The following is a 19790-nucleotide window of genomic DNA, read 5'->3' as shown; positions in this document are numbered from 1 at the left end:
AAACTACCACCACGTAACGTAGTGGTTAACTATCTCGACTTGGACTGGATAAAGGCCATGAGTTTTGAACTGGCCAACAGTAAAAACTTATTGTGTCAATTAAAATTTCTTAGTCTCCTGTAATGGAAATAACAAAACAAATCAAATTAACACTCATTGCATACACATATACACAATATTGTATATTTAATTTGCCGATTCGAGGCATGTCAAATCGTGTAATTTCCACAACTTGCAAACATTTTTTTTATTACAAACCTTATCCTGATTATTACAAACAAATATTATAAAAAAAGAAGAATTCGTCAAATAGCAATTTCAAAGTTTTTACGCTTACATACATATAACAATTAATATTTATTTATATAGGTAGATAATTTTATACTAATGAGTGGGGTTTAGCAATTATTTTTCCTTATGTTTCTACTTTAATACAGTGAAAATTTGAAAACAACTGCAAACAAGTGATTACTCACTTGTACTATTACTGCCAATGTGCGAGGATAAATAGCATAGCCCGTAAATTTAAAGAAACAAAGTATGGAGTGGTCATATAACAAATACAAGCTATACTTTGCATAGAATTAGTGTAATTTTCCCAGCGTGGAAATTACTTAAAATATATAAAAAATAATAAAAAAAATATAAAAATATGAAAAAAATAATAAAAAAAAGTGTGGATTATATTTCCAGTTTAATATTCAGCATAATTTAGGCATATTTTGCAATTTGTATTAAATTAAATTATTATATACTTACCCAAAAATCGGTCTTAGCTTTTAATGTATAATGTAATCATGGCGTAGCCAATCATATTTTTTTCATTCAAATGGAATAGGCATCTTCTACTTATATAATTTAGTTAAGTATGGTGTGTTATGGACTTCTCTTAAATGCTGAGCATTAAACGGAAAAAAGTATTCTCAGCTAGTTTATTGTCTTGTTGACGAACTGTCCAACCTTTGCTTTGTAACAAGCTCCGAGAACGTGGTCAACTTACTTGAACTTGGAAATAACTTCTTACAAAATGCAAGGGTTGGTATCTGTGAATAGCATGTGTCACGATTGTGTGGAGAGGCAGGATGACGAGTTTTATTTTATTTTGATATTACCAGTAACTGTCTAGGTTTTCTTTTGTATACATGATGGAAAACTTTGCAGGGAAGCTGAGAACTATGTGTTAGAGTGAATATATCACTGGAATTAGTGGTTGCGGAGTTAGGATCCCTTGCCTGTGAAAATGGGCATTATTTTAATGCAAAGTATAGAGGTTGTAACAATTTCTACCAGTGCAGTGTCGTCGTCGCTGCTTATCAGTTGCCAGACACTGACGACGACTCTGCACGCACCAAGTTTCTTTTAAATTGAATGGTGTGAGTTAACCTGCCCTTGTAAAACATCGCACTGTTCAAGTTAGAAAAGACTAACTGGAGTAAAGGATTGGAGTTCTGTTCAACCAAGACCAACTAAATAAATTGTAATGCCCAGTCAACGGGCCATGAGTTCACATGTTATTTTATGTTTAGTGAGTCTTGGTTCTACTTGTTCTTGTGATTAATCTCAAGGATAATATAATAAATAATAATAATTGTAGACTATTGACACTATTATATACTCTTTCTATTTACGAGTACGATGTAATTGTGAAAATGTAATAGAATATTTTTTTTTTGCTATGCATTCTTTCTGCTCTAACTTGAATAAATATTTCGTGTTGCTTAGACAAATTTATTTTTATTCTGATATATATATATATATATATATATATATATTATTCCTGCTATCATAATCTTACTAATATCATAAACTCGAAAGTTGTGAGTATGGATGTATGTTTGTTACTCTTTCACGTAAAAACTACAGAACGGATTTTTATAAAACTACAGGAGTATTGTTTATACGTTCAGATAGGCTATAAATTTGAGGCGGTTGAAACTGCGAGCACAGTTAGTAAATTATAATTTAGATTTTGGTATAAAGAACGAAACGTGTTAGTGACTTGCCTATTGCCCTACATTTGTAACATTTTGGATGAGATGGATGGAGAATTATATTCCATCCAAAATAATAGTAGGAGATAGATCGTATCAAGACAGGTATAATTTATAAAAATGACTAGGTAAGCTGCACTACGTAATTGGCCATTGTTTGCATTGTATAAAAACAACATTTAATATTCCACATTTTTATTGAGGTATGGTATTTTTATCGTATAAAAAAGAGAAAACATTTACAACAAAACCTTTATATTTCTTCCACAAAGGGTACTGTGACAAGTACCAAACAAATCGGAATCCAACTAGGTATAATTATAAATTTAGAATAACTTTCCCTTAATACACGTTACAATAAAATAATTTTAGTATCTTGTATAGTTAGCACGGCAAACAAACTCGTAAGGCCCGATGGTGAGAACCAATGCCATTACATATATATTCGTACTGTTTTTGCTAATATCTGTTTATGACAGAGTATAACCGAAAAAATGCATTCAAAATACAAATAATTTTGAAACGTTTGGTTTAACGATAACGTTCGTGGTATTTCTCATGCATTTCTGAGGACATCCCTTCGTATGACTTGTATGAAATGTTTTCGAAATTATTTGTATTTTGAATGCATATTTTCGGTTATACCTACTCTGTCATAAACGCATATTAGCAAAAATAGTATGAATATTTATATTGAATTACAATCTCTTTCTATATATATCTTTACGCATAAATTTAAATCGATTCAGCTTAGAATGTTTTTCTACACCTTTGGCTCTATCTATATAGTTTCTGTGTATAGTCCAAGAATTTGGTCTTTGCTGCAATTCATTGCTATATATTGTTTCGTGTGTAATTGGCGATGTTTTAACTTCGTTAAGAGAAGTTGTGTCGTCGCTTAATATTGTATCCACTATACTTTCATAATGATTCTCTTCTAAAATGTTTATTTTATAATATTCTTTGTCACACTCTGTATAAGATTTATTAGGATGCATACGATAACTATCAACAAAAGTATCTTGGTCGTGACCTGGCGAATAAGTAGCATCACGAAATTCAATAGGTGGTGGTATAATTATATCGTCGTCCTCTTTTGTCAAGCATTGCAAAAGTGTTTTTGGATTAAACATTGACTCATCAATTTTAAAATCGTTTGAGGGTACAATAGTATCAAGTAAGATGGGATTGGGTATATCGGGCTCTGTGCTGTTAAGTACAATGTTAAAATCTATTTCGTTTTCTATGCGATCTATTGTATGATTAGAAATTTGTAATAAATGTTTGTCATCGTCAATAGCGTTCATTTTTTTATATCCCTCCGATTCGGTATCTTCAGTAACAATTTCAGATAATGAAATGTCCAATTTATTTAGATCGGCAATTTTGAAGGGTCGCTTTTCTTTTTTAATTTTTATTTCGTAAACTTTATTACTATTAGTATAATTGTTTGTTTCTTTGGTCTCTTTTACACCTTGAACGTAATTTTTTCTGAAATTTTTAAATAAAGTATAATTAATAATCTCCATAATTAGATAATTGCAGAGTTGAAATAATGTATTTATACAAAATACAAATGCTCACCTTAGAACTGTTTTATATTTCTGCAATATATTTTCCAGCTTTGCATCACATGTAGTATTGAGATTTAGAGAATTTTTTGTTTTAGAATTTAGTTTTTCGTCTTTTGCGAATGTAATTGCGATTTCAGATTCATGTGCTTTATTAATTACATCTCTACAGGGATTACCAGATACGCAGCATTGTATAAAACTTGGAAGTTCAGCATTTATACATTTCATTTTATTAACTTCATTAAAATTGATAATATTGCGGTCGCAGTGATTTCTATCTGTTACTATTGCCTTTATATCTAAATCTACTGTCAGGTGTTTTATAATACACACTTGACGATTAATTGTATTATTTGTTGAGACATTAATTTGATTAGACATGTATGGATATTTTCTCATACTTTCGATTTTAGAATTATGATTTTTCATTTGCACAGGAGAAATGTTGCATAATCCACTATTGAAAGAATCTAATTCTACGGGATTTTTTTGAAAATTATCATAGTGAATTATTTTCTCTAACTTTTGATCCAGTTTAATTTTAATAAGTTTATTATTAACCATACCTGGTGAAGTTCTGTAACTTATATTTCGTATCGAATTTGACATCAAATTTGATCGTTTCGTTTTTGTTTTGGATTTAGTATTTTCCATTGTCATGTTTTTAAATACCATCAAACATTTGCTTATTTCTGGGGTGCAATTATATTGATTTTCCTTTTTCTCCTCATTGTCTATTTTTTCTCTTTTAGCAAAATGAGATGCATTATCAATTTTCTGCAATTCGCACTTATTTTCTACTATGGAGACATTATTAACTTCTACCAAATGAACTGTATTGTCAAGGGTCATATAATTTTCTGGCGAAATCGTTTTCTCTGTCCATTTCTCAACATTCTCTGCATTATCTAGGCTGTTTTCATTTTTTATAATATTTTCTTGGTTAATTTCTTCTATCAACAACTCATCAATATTTATATTATTGTATTTAGGCTTATTTACGGATTCTCCTATTTGTTGTAAATAATTGTTTAATTGTAATTTTATTGTATCGATAAATTTAGTATCTGTTGAACGATGATCGTGTACTTCTTCACTACTTAGATTTAGTTGCCCATTTTCAATTTTGTTCATGTTAGAACAATTGAAATTGTTTTGATTTTTGTTAGAATTTATTGCGTTATATTTATGAATCTTTAGCCGACTGTTATTTTTTAAATCTCTTATATTATTTGACGCATGCATAAAACCAAATGTGTTATTATTCCTTAATGTGGATACCGTTTTAACTTCCGATATTTCATTTTCTATTTCGTTTAATATATTGTCAATTTCGTTATTATTCAATAACTCACTGTGGTTAATCTGCTGTTCATTTTCAGGAATAAGAATATTATTATCTTGCGATTCCATGTCCATATTTATTTCTGATATATTGTTTTTATACAATTTTGAAGATGTCTTAATTTCAAATTCAAATTCTTCTTTATTGGGATAAATTAATTCTTGTAGCATATTTTTAGATGTTTCTTCCGATTTACGGAAATTATCTTTAACTTCCTTTGCGGTTTTTTCAAAAGACTGTTTTAATATTTTCACCCTTTCTGCAATATCACATTCTCTTTTCTTTTTTTGTCGAGAAATTGTTATATCTGTATCATTATGCTTTCTTTTGCGTTGTTTAGACTCGTCTATTGTACGTGTATCTCTCCGCATAGTTTGGTCCGCGACCACATTTCCAGGTATCAGCATTGACACGTCTTGTCCCAAATTTTCTAAATCTTTAAACAAATATTCACATCCTGCATCAATACCAACTGCAAAAAGAGTAATTTATTTTATTTGATAGGTAGTACCGAATAAATTCTCACGTTTAAGTAGATACTAAAATAATTTGACTTAACTAAGTCCACTGGTACATGTGCATTTGTACATCGATTTTTATAATGCTTAAAAAAATTACTTTACTTCGTTTTAACGAATATTTTATACGAATCGATTATAGATGTTCGATAACATCTCCACTTATTAATAAGAGACTTTTTTGTTTACTTAGTGGTTCCCCGACCAAGCTGAACAACAGGGTAGTTATATTAGTAATTAAATAAAAAACATGATTCATGCGTAGTTGACCTTACCAAAGTTTGAGCTAATACAATTAACTATAATTTTATGCTCGTAATTGTGTTTCCTAGTAATATTATAAGTAATTCTTGCGTCATAAACACCAATTAAATCTTTATCTCTGAAAAAAAGACATATTTACATAAACATTTAAAAACAATTACTCACTTATAGTTTGTCAATTTCGTGCGGGGTAATATATATTATATTTAGGCAAATGTTACAATTATGAGTTTGTGCGTGTGGATTTTTCTCTTCCACGTTCTTGTTTAGGCTGATAACATACAGTTGTCAGATTGCCCGAATGCGACTAACGACTAACCGACTGTCTGTGACCAGCCTCAATCACATTATTGCTGATGTCATATCCAGTCACAAAATAAAGGAAACCGGGAACGAAGTTGGCACGAAGTTAGCTTTTCACCACTTACTTGAATGTCGCCAATAACAGTACGTGGTTATCAGAATCGCCTACGATGATGTAGCTTTTATGGGATTCTCCAGCCGTTAAATGTTCAATGTTCTCTAACAAATAACTTTTATTTAATAATTCCACTTGTATAGAGACCGTTTTATCATCGACAGGTGTAATTTTAATATCATATTTTGGTAATAAGCTTATCTGTTTCCGTAGAACATTGCCGGCAGGTGGTCCCTTGTTCATAATCTGGAATTAGACGCATATTTATTCCAGTAAATCACAATTACGAAACAAATGATAATGCTTTACAGATTTGAATGGTAGAATTTCTGAAACATAAATATAAGCATTACTAAAATTAATGTGGATTATTCTGGATAGAGTGATTATAATATTTTTTATAACATTATTTTAATAACCATAACAGATTGATTGACAACAGGAATTTATTTTTTGATGTAACATAACTAAATATAATTTAAAATATACAATAACTCCCGAATAAAAAAGAAATTGTTAAGAACCATCTTAATTACGTCAGCTTTCGAACAAAAATAATGCATAAAAATCGGTCCATATGCTTAGAAGTTAATGCCACAGACAAACACACACCTCTTCTTACATCGGGGGTTAAAAGTTACATAGTTAGATATTCATCTAACTTACGATATACTGAATAACGAATTCCTTTAAAAAAGCTTTATATAATAGTAATTAAATTTGACAATATTTTTTTGTGTGAATTAGACAATTCATATAACGTCATCTAGTCCCAAGGAAGGCAGAGCATGTGTTATGGGTGCTAGACAACTGAAATAAATACTTAGATTTTTTTTTTGTAAATACACACATAATATATATAGAAAACACCAACACCTATACAAACAATCATACAAATGTTTGTACCGTGCTGGGAATCGTACCCGCAAACATTGGAAGTAAAGAGGTGTGCTAAACTGTTAGACTACCGAGGCTGTCCATGAAAAATTCATACTATTGAGAATAAAGATAACAGTATAGATACTGACCCTTTCTAGATCCCTAGGGTGACTTTCTTCAAGCAGCATGAAGTTAGTTTTACCAGCCGTAGCGAGGAGAGTGCTAAATGTTGGGCCAATTCCCTTCATCTGTCTACTCACGTACGGCGAGTTCTCCCACAAATGAGCTGCTATACATTTCGCAAGCACTACAGAATTCACTACTGCCGCTAAGTATTTTGGTTTTTGGGATATTAGATCAGGGCGTGTTACATATGCGACTAAGCCTGTAAATCCCAATAGTTTATCTGATATAGTATTACTATGGTATTGGTACGGTATTAGTATACTATCATATTTCGTTTACTATACTCTTGCTATAATTCAATTAAAATTAAATAAAATCAAAATATCTTTATTAATGTAGGCCTGTTACAGACCTCTTACGATATGTCAAAATCTACAGACAGTTCAGAGTGCATTCGAGCTGAGAAGAATTGACAAGAAACTCAGCTCTTATTCTTTTCAAATGAGCTCTATCTGCTGTATGTACTTAGACTGTTTGCCTTTCCTATAAGGATAAATAAAACTAAAAAAATAAGGTCTAATCTTGCACCTAATAGAACGGTATATTATTTGCCCGTAAAGTACATAGATATGTAGATGGTATTTCATAAACTTACATTTGCATACTCTGTCAGCAATTCTCATAATTTTCATAGCCTCTTGATGTAGAGAAGGGTCTGGTATGGGGAGACAGCCAAGTATCGCTTGTATAATACTGTAAAATATGAGAAGGAGAGAAATTGTTAGTAATTGGAAATAATAACCCCATTACTAGCAATGTATCATGTCATGTATACTTCCACGCGTTTCCCACTGGAAACCATTGTGGTAAAAAGCCCTTTACCAACCTGACCTGGCTCATTTTATTATGTTACACTGGTGCCCCGCCAGCTTAACCCGTTAGGGCAGGGCGGGTTCACTATTCCAATTTCACCCATAGTATAAAAAAGTACTGTAAAATATTTCAAATAATATTAACAAGTGTATATTGATAGCGTAGATTAAGAGGAAAGAATTCACGTAACGTCTTAGTGAGTGGTAGGTTAATAAATGGAGTTATAGACAGTTATCATGCCCGCCGTTATAGTTTTAATGTAAGTGTAACCTTTCTTTTTAGGATATATGACAGAGATGGAGCTCTTTCCACGTGATAGAAGAATGACGACAAAAAGCAACAACTAGGCTTAGTTGGGACTAGAACCCCCTTACAATCCTTTTTTCACGTCCGGGTGTAAACTAACTGTTGTGTGATTTTATTTTACCCCCTTAAGGGTAATTTTTTTACAAACAATGAATGTCATATTTATTTATATTTAATCAACAGCCTTGACGATTTTACATAAAAACTTGCATCCCCTATTTTATTTTACCCCCTTAAGATTTGTTTTTACAAACAATGAATGTCATATATTTAATCAACAAAAAATAAGTTTCAAGCTTCTATTTGCATCCCCTATTTTATTTTACCCCTTAAGTAAATCAACAGTCTCAAAAATAAGATTCAAAAACGTGTTTACATAAAAACTTGCATCGCCTATTTTATTTTACCCCCTTAAGGGTATTTTTTTTACAAACAATGAATGTCAATGTATTTTTATTTAATCAACAGGCTCAACAATACGTTTCAAGCTTCTAGCTTCAAAAATGACGGGTTTAGATAAAAACTTGCATCGCCTATTTTATTTTACCCCCTTAAGTGTCATATGTATTTATATTTAATCAACAGTCTCAACAATAAGTTTAAGCTTCTAGCTTCAAAAATGACGAATTTACATAAAAACTTGCATCCCTTATTTTATTTTACCCCCTTAAGGGTAATTTTTTACAAACATTGAATGTCATTTTTATTTATATTTAATCAACAGTCTCAAAAATAAGTTTCAAGCTTCTAGCTTCAAAAATGACGATTCTTCCATACAATCTTTCATCCCCCCTTTTAACCCCTTACAACCCTTTTTTCGCATTAAAAAGTAGCCTATGTCCGTTCTCAGGGTCTGGACTATCTGTATACCAAATTTCATTCAAATCAAGAGTTACTTTCGCATTTCAACATTAGTAAGGATTTTTGTCGCAGCACAAAAATATACTTTTGTCTTTTCTGTACAAATAGTAATTTTACAGTATTAATCTACAAACCAACATTTTGTTTCTTACAATCAGCTAAATAATTTAAATAGTTCCATAATATATGGCACAATGAAAAGGTCATTTATTTTATAAAAAAGACAGTTAGTTTTTATTTTAGTGAAAAATAAGAAAATTCTATTTTGATACAACAACCATATATTTATTAATACCTATACTTTATTAATTTTGTGTTAATGCTTTTTAAATAAACACCCACACATTATTTCTGTATAACCTACAAAAATGGGTAAATATTTAATTTCGGATAGTGCCACACCACAACATTCTTTCAAAAATGTAAATAATAAAATTTGAAGAAATTGTGATTGTTATTAAGTTTTTTTTTTAAGTTGTTCAGAACAGGGAAACAACATTTGACATTTATTATTATTTAACATTGGATATTGACTTTAATTTTTGTAATTTATATTGTAAAACTTTAAGTTGGGCTAAACTGGGCTTGTATCCAGAGCCGTAAAACAAATTGATAAAAAAAATCGCCAAATTTGTCTCGCAATCGGCCAATTTCAGGTTTAAAGAAAAAACACATACACACGATATACGATTTTATCATAAAAAAGTGTCAAAAACAATATTTTCACTAAACGTCAACGTCATGTTCCGGCAAGATCTTTCGTTTTACATTATGTTATCTGTGGTTTTGTTCTTTGTGACCTAATTGCGCAAACGCACGCGATGTGTTGATTGGTTGTTAGATAGTGAAATGAAAAGATGACGAATAAGGATTCAACCGCATAAAGATAACCTTGTTTTCCATTTTGAACCCCTTACAACCCTTTTTACATTAAAAAGTATATGTCATCTAGACTATCTGCGTACTAAATTTCATTTAAATCGGTTCAGTAGTTTTGGCGTGATATATATAATATTATAAGGATTAAAAGTATTGTAAAGTTATTCATGGCTTGTATGTTCGGGATAATCTCAAACGCTATTGAACGGATTTTCAGGCAATCAGCATGAAAAGATAACATCTATGAAGAGAGTAATTCTTGACGAAGGTTTAGTATAATATAGTTTAATGTAGTATAGTAAAGTTCTACGTTCACGTCGCTAATTGTGTTATAATAACTAGGAATCTAAATGTTATTTATTCGCATAACATATATGTAAATATAATATATTTGCATCTAGGTACTCCTGATTAATTCTAATAAACATTCGCAAATGGCAGCAATTTAGTAAATTAATATCGTACATAGTCGTAATTGTTAAGCATAAACAAATTATAATACATAAAAATTATATACAGACAAGGAAAGTATATACCTTCATTATATGCTTCATAGTTTCCAGATCTAAATAGAATACTGACATCAGACGACCAGCCTCGGTAGACTCTATACAACTGGCTTCGTCCATTGTAATGAGCCCCGCACTCGCTAGTCCATTCATAGCTCTAACGCACAATTCTAAAAGAAGAATATTTTATTTATCTGAAAACTATATTGAAAATAAATCACATAGTAACAAAATAAATTCGCTTTTCGTTTTAATTAAAACTTATATTATAGGCATAATAGACAAATGATACAAATACAATTTTTTTTATATACCTATGCACTAAGTTATAGGTTCAGTTACATGTATCGTCCTCGCTATTTGATACGGATGACGAGAAAATTGTTAATGTTGTCACTTTAATATTAATGTATGGGAAGAACAACAGAAGTAGAAGTTGAAGGCGCGGCCGGAAACTGCACCGGTGCCGCGGTGTGGTAAAAAATTGGTCATACGCCGAATTCTCCTCCCGGCTTCACATTCGATGTGTAATATACAAGTATGTACCTAATACCTACAAAATTTAAACACTTTTGCGAAAATTAAGCTCGCAAACATGGAAAGGAAGGGTGTGTTGTCCATTGGAGTAACGTGTTTCTCAAGAGCTATTGAATCCCTAGCAAAATCAACATACTGTTACGATTGTTATCCCAGATAGGGCAGTAGAGGTATTGTCAACTGTCCACGTTGTGGCCAACGCAGGTAGCCTTTACACATAACATTTACACATGGTTTGCATTGGTTGGAATATTCTGTATTTAAATATATATTTGTAATAATAATAATTAATTAAAATTTGAAATTTTAGCCACCGATAGCTTGCTTTGCATGTTTGTCGGCAGAAGGGTATATCTCTTCCTTCTACAAATTAAGTTACTGAGTGCAGAGGGAAAATATTTTTGTATTCCGGAAGGACAACGCAATGATCCAAAGAAATATGGACATGATGAAAATGAACCAGCTTGATGTTTAATTTGACGATCTGTCTATCCCATCTAGGATAAAAGTCTTGAAGGTATGTTATTTATTTATGAATTACGAATACTCTATAATATATAGAGTATTATAGTAGTAGTTTTAAATTTAACGCGGTAATTATTTACACGTATAATTATTAAAAATCACGCAGATCTTACCACGTTTTATATTTATTTGCTAATAATATCGGGAACTCAGCAAATAAATATAAAACGTGGTAAGATTCCGTGATTTTTACTAATTATACGTACGAATACTCTAGTTGATATATCATCTAAGCATGATGAAAAACAGGTGATAAGTAGACGATAAACAATTATAACCACAATAAATAGGTACTTACAACACTATAAAAGACACACAGAAGATGAGTAATATCATTATAACATTCCTAGCGATATTTACAAGCGTTTATTACAGTTTAACACAAATACAAACTCATTAAATGCTTCGACTGCATCAGAAATACCTTTATGTAAAGGGCAGTCGGCTAATGCTTCAAAATAATAAGCGCAGCGGTTTGTGTGTATTTTTTTTAATAATTTGAAATCTACGTTCATTTATTATTGGTAAAAAAACGTGTAACAATGTAGACGGTTAAATATGGAATTGAAAGGATAAAATCCTTTCACTTTTTGGGTTGTTGTAAAATAAAGTAGTTTGTTAGAAAACCAGTAAAGGTAATTATTTGGATTGTACTTCAATAAGATATATACATTACGATAATTATGAAATTTCGTGTCCCTGAAGTCATTAATTTTTCCATACAACTTTTTTCTAAATTAATGCAAATATAGCGTTTTGTGTATTGTTTGTTGTATGACCTTTAGAAATAGATGCTGGTGCTTGGGTCACAAACAAAAGCACAATTTAAGATGACATACAGTCAAGTAACTTTGCACAGAAATGTATATTTTTAATTAGACGACCTCGGTGGTCTAGCGATCTAGCACACCGCTTTACGTCCGATGGTTGCGGTTCGATTCCTCGCACGGCACAAATATTTGTATTCATGAGTATGATGGTTTGTATCGGTCTGGGTATTTTCTATGTATAATATGTATGTATTTACAAATAAAAATATCTATGTACTTGTATCAGTTATCTAGTACCCGTAACACATGCTTTAGCTAGCTTAACTTGGGTATATATGGCGCTGTGTGAATTGAACTGAGATTATTATTATTATTATTAATAAAGAGTATATGTTACTATTCCATTATTAAAAACATAAATTTTGTATCCTTTATTATAGTAATATAACTAACACTGCCCTACAACAGCGAATGAAGATTGTTTGTTAGTACCATTATTTTACATATATATGATTATGAATCATATTTAAAAAAAAAATGAATTAGGATCATAACTTTTATTTATTTTTATTGAATTCCCGACATTGGAGCAACGGCCCTTCCAAATGAAGGGCCGTTGAAACACGGCAGAAATATCGGGAACTCAATAAAAATTAATAAAACGTGGTAGAATAAATATTGACCCCGTCAATTAACAGCACGTTTACTGTAGAAGTATATTTTGAATTATGTATATTATGAGGAGATTGCGCTTGAATCGCGTCATATGTCAAGTATCGCGTGCAGGTAAGATTAAATCTAAATAATAATACAATGCTCATCATCTCATCAATTACGATCAGGAACAAGCGAGGTCGTGCGAGGACATAGAGATGATAACTAATCTATATTCTATTGAGCGGGACAAGTCCTTAAGATAACCATGTATGTACATACATTGATATCAGAACCATTTCGAACATAGTTGTTACCATATTCTATCATTATTATATTAATAGATACGTGAAGAAAAACGTTGTACTTTTTTTATACGAAAATTTGCGCGGATTGAGAATTATGAAACTTCGCACGCTTACAGTTTATATAGAGCAGAACGTTAATATCTTTTTTTTAATTATTCAAAAAATTATATAAAATCAATAAAAAAACATTACACATAGGTACTACCATTTCATTTGACAGACATGTGTGCATATGTCTTCAATAATAAAACCTTAAAAGTGTTCAAACTTATTATTTAACATACATATCAATTGTCAAGTATCCATTACACAAGCTCTGTTTAGCTTGGGACTACGTGGCGCTTTGTGAATTGTCCTGAGATATTATTATTATTTCATTTACTGGTTTCCTTGTCACATGGTATATGTTGGTAAATAAAAGAGTACAATATTATAATGATACATAATATTAATATAATAGGATATTGAGATGCGAGTTGACTAATGCGATAATTGTTTTCTACTGCTATTATGTATCATCAGTGATGATAGAAAAAATGTTTTAATGGAATTTACCTTTAACATGTCGTCATAACATTAATTAGACGTAACTAAATATCTTTACACCTGTTATAATGTAATTGATGGTGATTTGTTATGGAAAAACAGTCATAAAACATTTATGAGTTCGATAATATATACACAATATTAATTAATACTGGTCGATACAGATATTCATAATCTAATATTACGTTCATACAACTCATTACGTTCTTTATATCTTCCAAACGGGAAAAGAAAGATAATAATACCCCTGGACAATTCACATTACGCCATCTATGGCAAGAGCTTGTTTTATGGGCACCTACCAGACAACAGATATAAATCTATATATAATTATCTATATTATCATTCATTCACTTATTTATTAGTTTGTGTGGAACAAGTCTAATATGACATTAATAAATTACAACAATTGTTACCTTCAATTTTCTTTGAAATCATATGGCCCGGAGCGTTAATAGGTAACCCGAGGTACCTTCTGGGGTCACGTGCAGCTCTAACGTATAGGAACGTAGAACGTAGCCACTGCACGCATTGTGCGACGTCATTTACGGTGCCTAGCGCGGTCTCACTGTTCAAATTTTCGGCCAGTCGTTTATGAAGGTAACTTTGTAGCGGCTCACTGCCTCCTACTAGGGCTTGGTATCGAGACTGTAGACAGATAAAAATTATTCACATAATCTATGTGTATGTGTGGCTAATGTTGTTTTGAATTTCTATAAGCCTTAAAAAATATTTCAATGTGAGAGCACTTTGAAATATTTTTTAACTCAAATTATAACATCATATTTATAAAGTCTTTAGTAATAATTAGACTATATTTTTAATAACATAGAGCTTAATGTACTCGTATTTTATTTTTATTTATTTCAGGAAGATTACCTAACTGTTTAATTTTAAATGTTATTGAATATATTGAATGGTCCTGTCAATTTATTATCTTCACCAATAGCATTATTTTTGTATGCTTTTAGTATTATACTATTATAACACCTATGTGTTATCAATTCATTTTATTTTTTTCTAGATGTGTTTTTTGGCCTTTTTCGGCCTATACAATTTTATCAACATATTTGAAAAATATTAATGACAGATTAATCATTGTATATAAAGTCAGTACATTAACAAAATCAACTTCTGACACTCTATTTATTACTGACATATTATTATCTGATTTTGTACTAAACGTGTTTATTATTTTAATATATTTATAATGGCATTAACTAAAGAAGAGAAAAGGGCAAAAAAGGAAGCAAAAAGATTGGAAAAATTAAAAGCAGAAGAGGAACTACGGAAAAAACTAAAACGCGATGAACTCCAACGTGAAATGGCTGCTCAAGCATTAAAGAGAGACGAATTGGATAGAACCTGGCGTGAACTAATGCTGAAGATCAAAGAACCCGTTTTTAGACAGGATATTGAAGTTATGTGGCATACGTTTGAAAGAGTATATGATAAGAAAGATTATTTAATTAATCATACAATGAAATTAATGGATGTTGCTGATGATCAATTCCAACGAACTGTAGCGAGTTTTTGTGACACCATTGACACAATGATCAATAAATTCTTGTGTGATTTAGAAGACATGTCTAAAGAAAATGAACGTAGAACTTCTGGGTTGTTGAAACGGGGCGAAGACGATACGATACAGATTATGACAGATCATAATACGGCAGAAACACATTTACAATTATTATTATACCACGGACGAAATACGGCTGACACTTTGGCGTGGACAACACGTGGTGAGAATCTTGTTAAAGAGGACGAGGAACGCGTGAAATATGCTAATGATAGAGAAAATCTGCGCTCATACCTGGAAAATAATTACAACACTCTATGGGAGCAATATAAAGCAGTTCTTAAAGCCTATGTTGTTGATACAGCTGATAATCAAAAGCAGGTGCGTAAATTACGCCGTAAAGAAAATTTAATGGCGGATATTATAGCTTCACAAAGTAAAAAAATAGCCAGTAGCGATGGGATTTTAAAGCGACTGCGAACAGAATTAGCTGCTTATGAATCGGGAACAAAGCAAGCGGTATTCAGAGACCGTCGTAATAGACATAGAGCTGCTTGTTATCGATTAAAGCAATGTCTAATAAATGGATGTAATACAGATGTAAAACAATTGGCAATCTTAGTAAAACTTTCCGATAGTTCTATTGAATGGCTTGAACAAGCAGCTAAGAAGGGTGAAAAAATACTTCGGATGGCCGCACTTTGCAGGAAATTTGAAACAAGACGGGAAAAAGTTCTTCCATTTGGATCAACGTTACCCCATTCACCAACACAAGCTAATGTACGCAAACAACAATTCGACGACTCATTAGTTGTTAATGCTATATCAAGCACTTGTGGTTTGACCCGTCTTTGGCAGCGCATCGCAAAAGCGGAGTTAACTAAACGAGCTCTGTTACGTGAAAAAATGCTACTTCAACATGAAAATGCTCTTATAATGAAAAAAATAGAGGAATACAAAGAGAGAAAAATAGGCCCAGAAATACAGATATGTAGTTGTAATAAACATGGACTAATAAAATCAGTATCACGACCTACTGCTGTTGATGGTGCTTTAGAAATTAGTAAATACAACAAAGGTTAATCATAATCTCATGATATCAAATTAATAGTTATAGTTTTGAGTATAAAGCTCTAGTTATCATGATGGACTAGATCATCAGGTTGATGTGTCATAACACAACAGCGCACAGGCACCACCTATTGCAAGCAATGACTTGTGCAAGGAAAGAGCTTATTCCTTTTTATAAGACCAACAACGTACTTGCAATTCCCCTGGTGTTGAGCGTGCTCATGGGCGGCGGTAACCACTTACCATCAGGTGAGCCGCATGCTCGTTTGTGCCCTGAGTTATAAAAAAAAAGAACCTTAAAAGGTGCAAATGATTTTTATATTGTATTGCCTTTGTCACTTGCAAGCCATTTATTTTATTACAATTTTTGTCTTAGTTGTTTCAATATTATATAATAGTCTATTAAAATGACTTTTCCATTTTTCTAATTATTAACTTAGTTAAACATACATAATTTTGATGAATTTTTATCCATTGAAATTATGTCGTTATAATTTAGTGTTTTTTTTTTGTAAATAATATAGAAAGATGATGTGGCATATCATCTTTCTATATTATTTATTATGATCCGAGCATTTGTTTTATTAAATAATTAGTTACTTAACATTATCTAACCCGATTAATATACTTATGATAGGAAGAATAAGAGATTAAAAACTTTTGTATAGACAAAAGTTTTTAATCTCGTATTCTTGTCAAACTGTGGTATGGTTTCTAAAACATCTATTTTTATAATTTGGCTTCTCATACATGAATCTATTTTATTAATATGATTATTGTGACGTTGAACAATTTTATTTGGACTGTTCATTATTTGTAAATATCTATTGTTTTACTTAATCCTTAAGTCCACATTCTATAACTTGCAAACTGAATCGCTAGTTCGTTTCCCCCTTTCTCATAAAAATGCAAGTTTGTACAATATATCAAGCGTCATATTTGCAGACGGAGAGTCACATAGTCATATCACAAATTAGACAAACATTTATTAAGTATAAGTTAAATTCGTTTACAGTGTTCCGCAGGTATATTTCTTGTTTATCTTTGTTTTCTATATTTTAAGGAAATAATTAATATTTATGGGGTATGAAGATGTAGAAAAAATATTAAAACAAAAAACTTCACGTTCATAAGCGGCTAAAATGTCCTACGTGAATAAATTATATTTGATTGGATTTTAAAGCAAATTATTGTAATCGTAAACGAGCCGTGTCGGTACTTTAAATATTTTTTCATAAAAACAATGTACACGTTTTATTTATGTAAAATCAAAGGGAATAGTATTTTTTGTGTTTGACTGTGCGTAATCTCAGTAGCTTAACTGATTTTGATGGTATTTACTGACGATTTACTGTTTCATTGCAAAAATAATATAACCTATTGTTTTTCCGAACACAATACGTAGCTAAGAAGATACAGCTAGTAGCAGCAGTACATTCATAAAATTAAAGTACATATATAAATTATTATTAGTAACATTTATATAAAATTATGTTAACTAGTGTAAATAAGACCTGATTTAAAAAGTATAAAGTAATTTGAAATCATACATACGGAATCCCAAAAAGATATAAATTTCGATAAAGTTTATGTCTGGTTTATGAGAAAAATATTATATTACCTACTTATATTTACTAAAGTAATGTCAAGTTTATAACTTTTATACGACCCATTAAAACAAAGATCGGATCCGAGTATTAAATTAACAAAAGGGGAATTTATATAATTACGAACTTTACAAATTATAACACCTTTAGAGAGTACTCATTTTTTTCTTATATGTAAAGAAAAGATATATGTAGAGAAAAGATAATGTTACAGAATATATAAACACAACTTTTCATTACATACTGTCTTTCCGTCCCTATGTATGCTTAAATGTTTAAAACTACGCAACGGATTTTAAGCGGTTTTTTTAATAGGTAGAGTGATTCAAGAGGAAGTTTTATATGTACAATACATGTACACCCGGGCGAAGCCGGGGCTAGTAGCTAGTATATTAAATATAATATAAGAAATGTACGAAGTTAAAGCCAGGTCAGTTAGACCATATTGGCAAATGGCAATTGACCATGATGGTATTACCAGGGGGTACCGCATGGAGGTCAGCTTGACACGGTTACATTGCTACCAATGTAGATTTATTTGGTATTGTTGTGTAGACTTTACTTAGTAAAGTCGTGTTTCGATAAGTATATGGGTAGGTACAGTAAACTAGATGACAATAGTTAATTGTGTATTAGAATGATTTTCGTAAAAAATGTAGAAAGTTATAATTTTCTTAATGTTTCGAATAAAGGATAAAAATTATTTTTACAATTTACGTGATGTGATTAGGTATACCTAAGTATTGCCAGATGTAGAGGTATATAAATTATAAATCATAGGTCATGAACTTCATTATATACAGTAATTGTAATATAATTGTATAGGGATTGAAACAATGAAATTACTATTGATCTCTGATTACAATTTGCACTGTAGGTATTTAGAATATCTTCGCTGACATTATTCGTACGGGCATTCCACACGACGCGAATATATGTATGTACAATAAAATTATATTTAAACTGACTTCAAGATAATGAACTAAAGCTTGGGCAATAGTCTATTAGGATGTGAATTAAACAATTTGTCTATTTCGAAATAATTCTTACTTATATATTCAGATATAATTCATTTGTCTTATTCATACATACCTAAACAGAATAAAGATTATGTACCTAATAATGTTAAGTTTACCAAATTATACACTCATCTATGATTTTCTCCTCTCCATTACATTTTTACAACAAATACTACTACTTCAATTAAGTTAATTGTACTAATGAGTTGCTAAAGTAACTATTCGTCATTCCTAAAGACGAATTATCTGTTACTAATTAACAATTAGATATGAGCTGTCTCTGTGTAGGATATTTTGTTCTAAATAATTTTAACACTGACGTAGAAAGAGTCATACATTTCAAAGCAATATCATAAGCTTCACGTATCTGTCTGTAACATGGTAATACCAAGAAGATTGGACTGGTGATTATATAGTTGATTTTTTATTGTAAGCCGACGTGTTCGTGAGGATTCTTAGATATAATTTTCTAGCTAATTTTTTATTCAAGTGTTAATGAAATTTTTTAACTAAATCCTTACTATTAAAAATGCGAAAGTAACTCTGTCTGTCTGTCTCCCTTTCACACCAAAACTACTGAACCAATTTAAATGTAATTTGGTACATAGATTTTCTAGACCCTGAGAAAGGACATTGTAGGAGATTGAAAGAGGACGTGAAAGGAATTGAAAGAGGGAAATTCGTCACT

General features: G+C 30.9%; 2 protein-coding genes across 2 annotated transcripts in view; one reads left to right on the top strand and one right to left on the bottom strand.

Annotated features, from left to right (window-relative positions):
• Nucleotides 1-109: 109 nt before the first annotated feature.
• LOC131847912 (probable ATP-dependent DNA helicase HFM1) overlaps nt 110-19790 on the bottom strand; it is a 46039-nt gene continuing 26358 nt past the window's right edge. The window contains exons 13-22 of the mRNA XM_059197626.1: nt 14300-14531; nt 10552-10713; nt 8051-8105; nt 7771-7868; nt 7139-7374; nt 6121-6356; nt 5704-5810; nt 3576-5382; nt 2719-3482; nt 110-117 (exon numbers count right to left, since the gene is read on the bottom strand). Coding sequence (XP_059053609.1) covers nt 110-117; nt 2719-3482; nt 3576-5382; nt 5704-5810; nt 6121-6356; nt 7139-7374; nt 7771-7868; nt 8051-8105; nt 10552-10713; nt 14300-14531 — 3705 coding nt within the window. The remainder of the gene's footprint in view (nt 118-2718; nt 3483-3575; nt 5383-5703; nt 5811-6120; nt 6357-7138; nt 7375-7770; nt 7869-8050; nt 8106-10551; nt 10714-14299; nt 14532-19790) is intronic.
• LOC131846407 (dynein regulatory complex subunit 2-like) lies at nt 15016-16835 on the top strand. The gene has a single exon (XM_059195694.1). It carries the CDS (start codon nt 15094-15096, stop codon nt 16486-16488), a length of 1395 nt encoding a protein of 464 aa, XP_059051677.1. The 5' UTR covers nt 15016-15093; the 3' UTR covers nt 16489-16835.

This window comes from Achroia grisella, unplaced genomic scaffold (assembly GCF_030625045.1).
Source record: "Achroia grisella isolate CSIRO2021 unplaced genomic scaffold, CSIRO_AGI_Agris_v1 utg109, whole genome shotgun sequence".
Lineage (NCBI taxonomy): Eukaryota > Metazoa > Arthropoda > Insecta > Lepidoptera > Pyralidae > Achroia > Achroia grisella.
The sequence above is the reverse complement of the archived record's forward strand: the minus strand, read 5'-3'. Positions and strand labels throughout refer to the sequence as shown.

Coding starts and splice junctions, on each gene's coding strand:
- LOC131846407 (XM_059195694.1), top strand. CDS start 15,094: ATGGCATTAACTAAAGAAGAGAAAAGGGCAAAAAAGGAAGCAAAAAGA.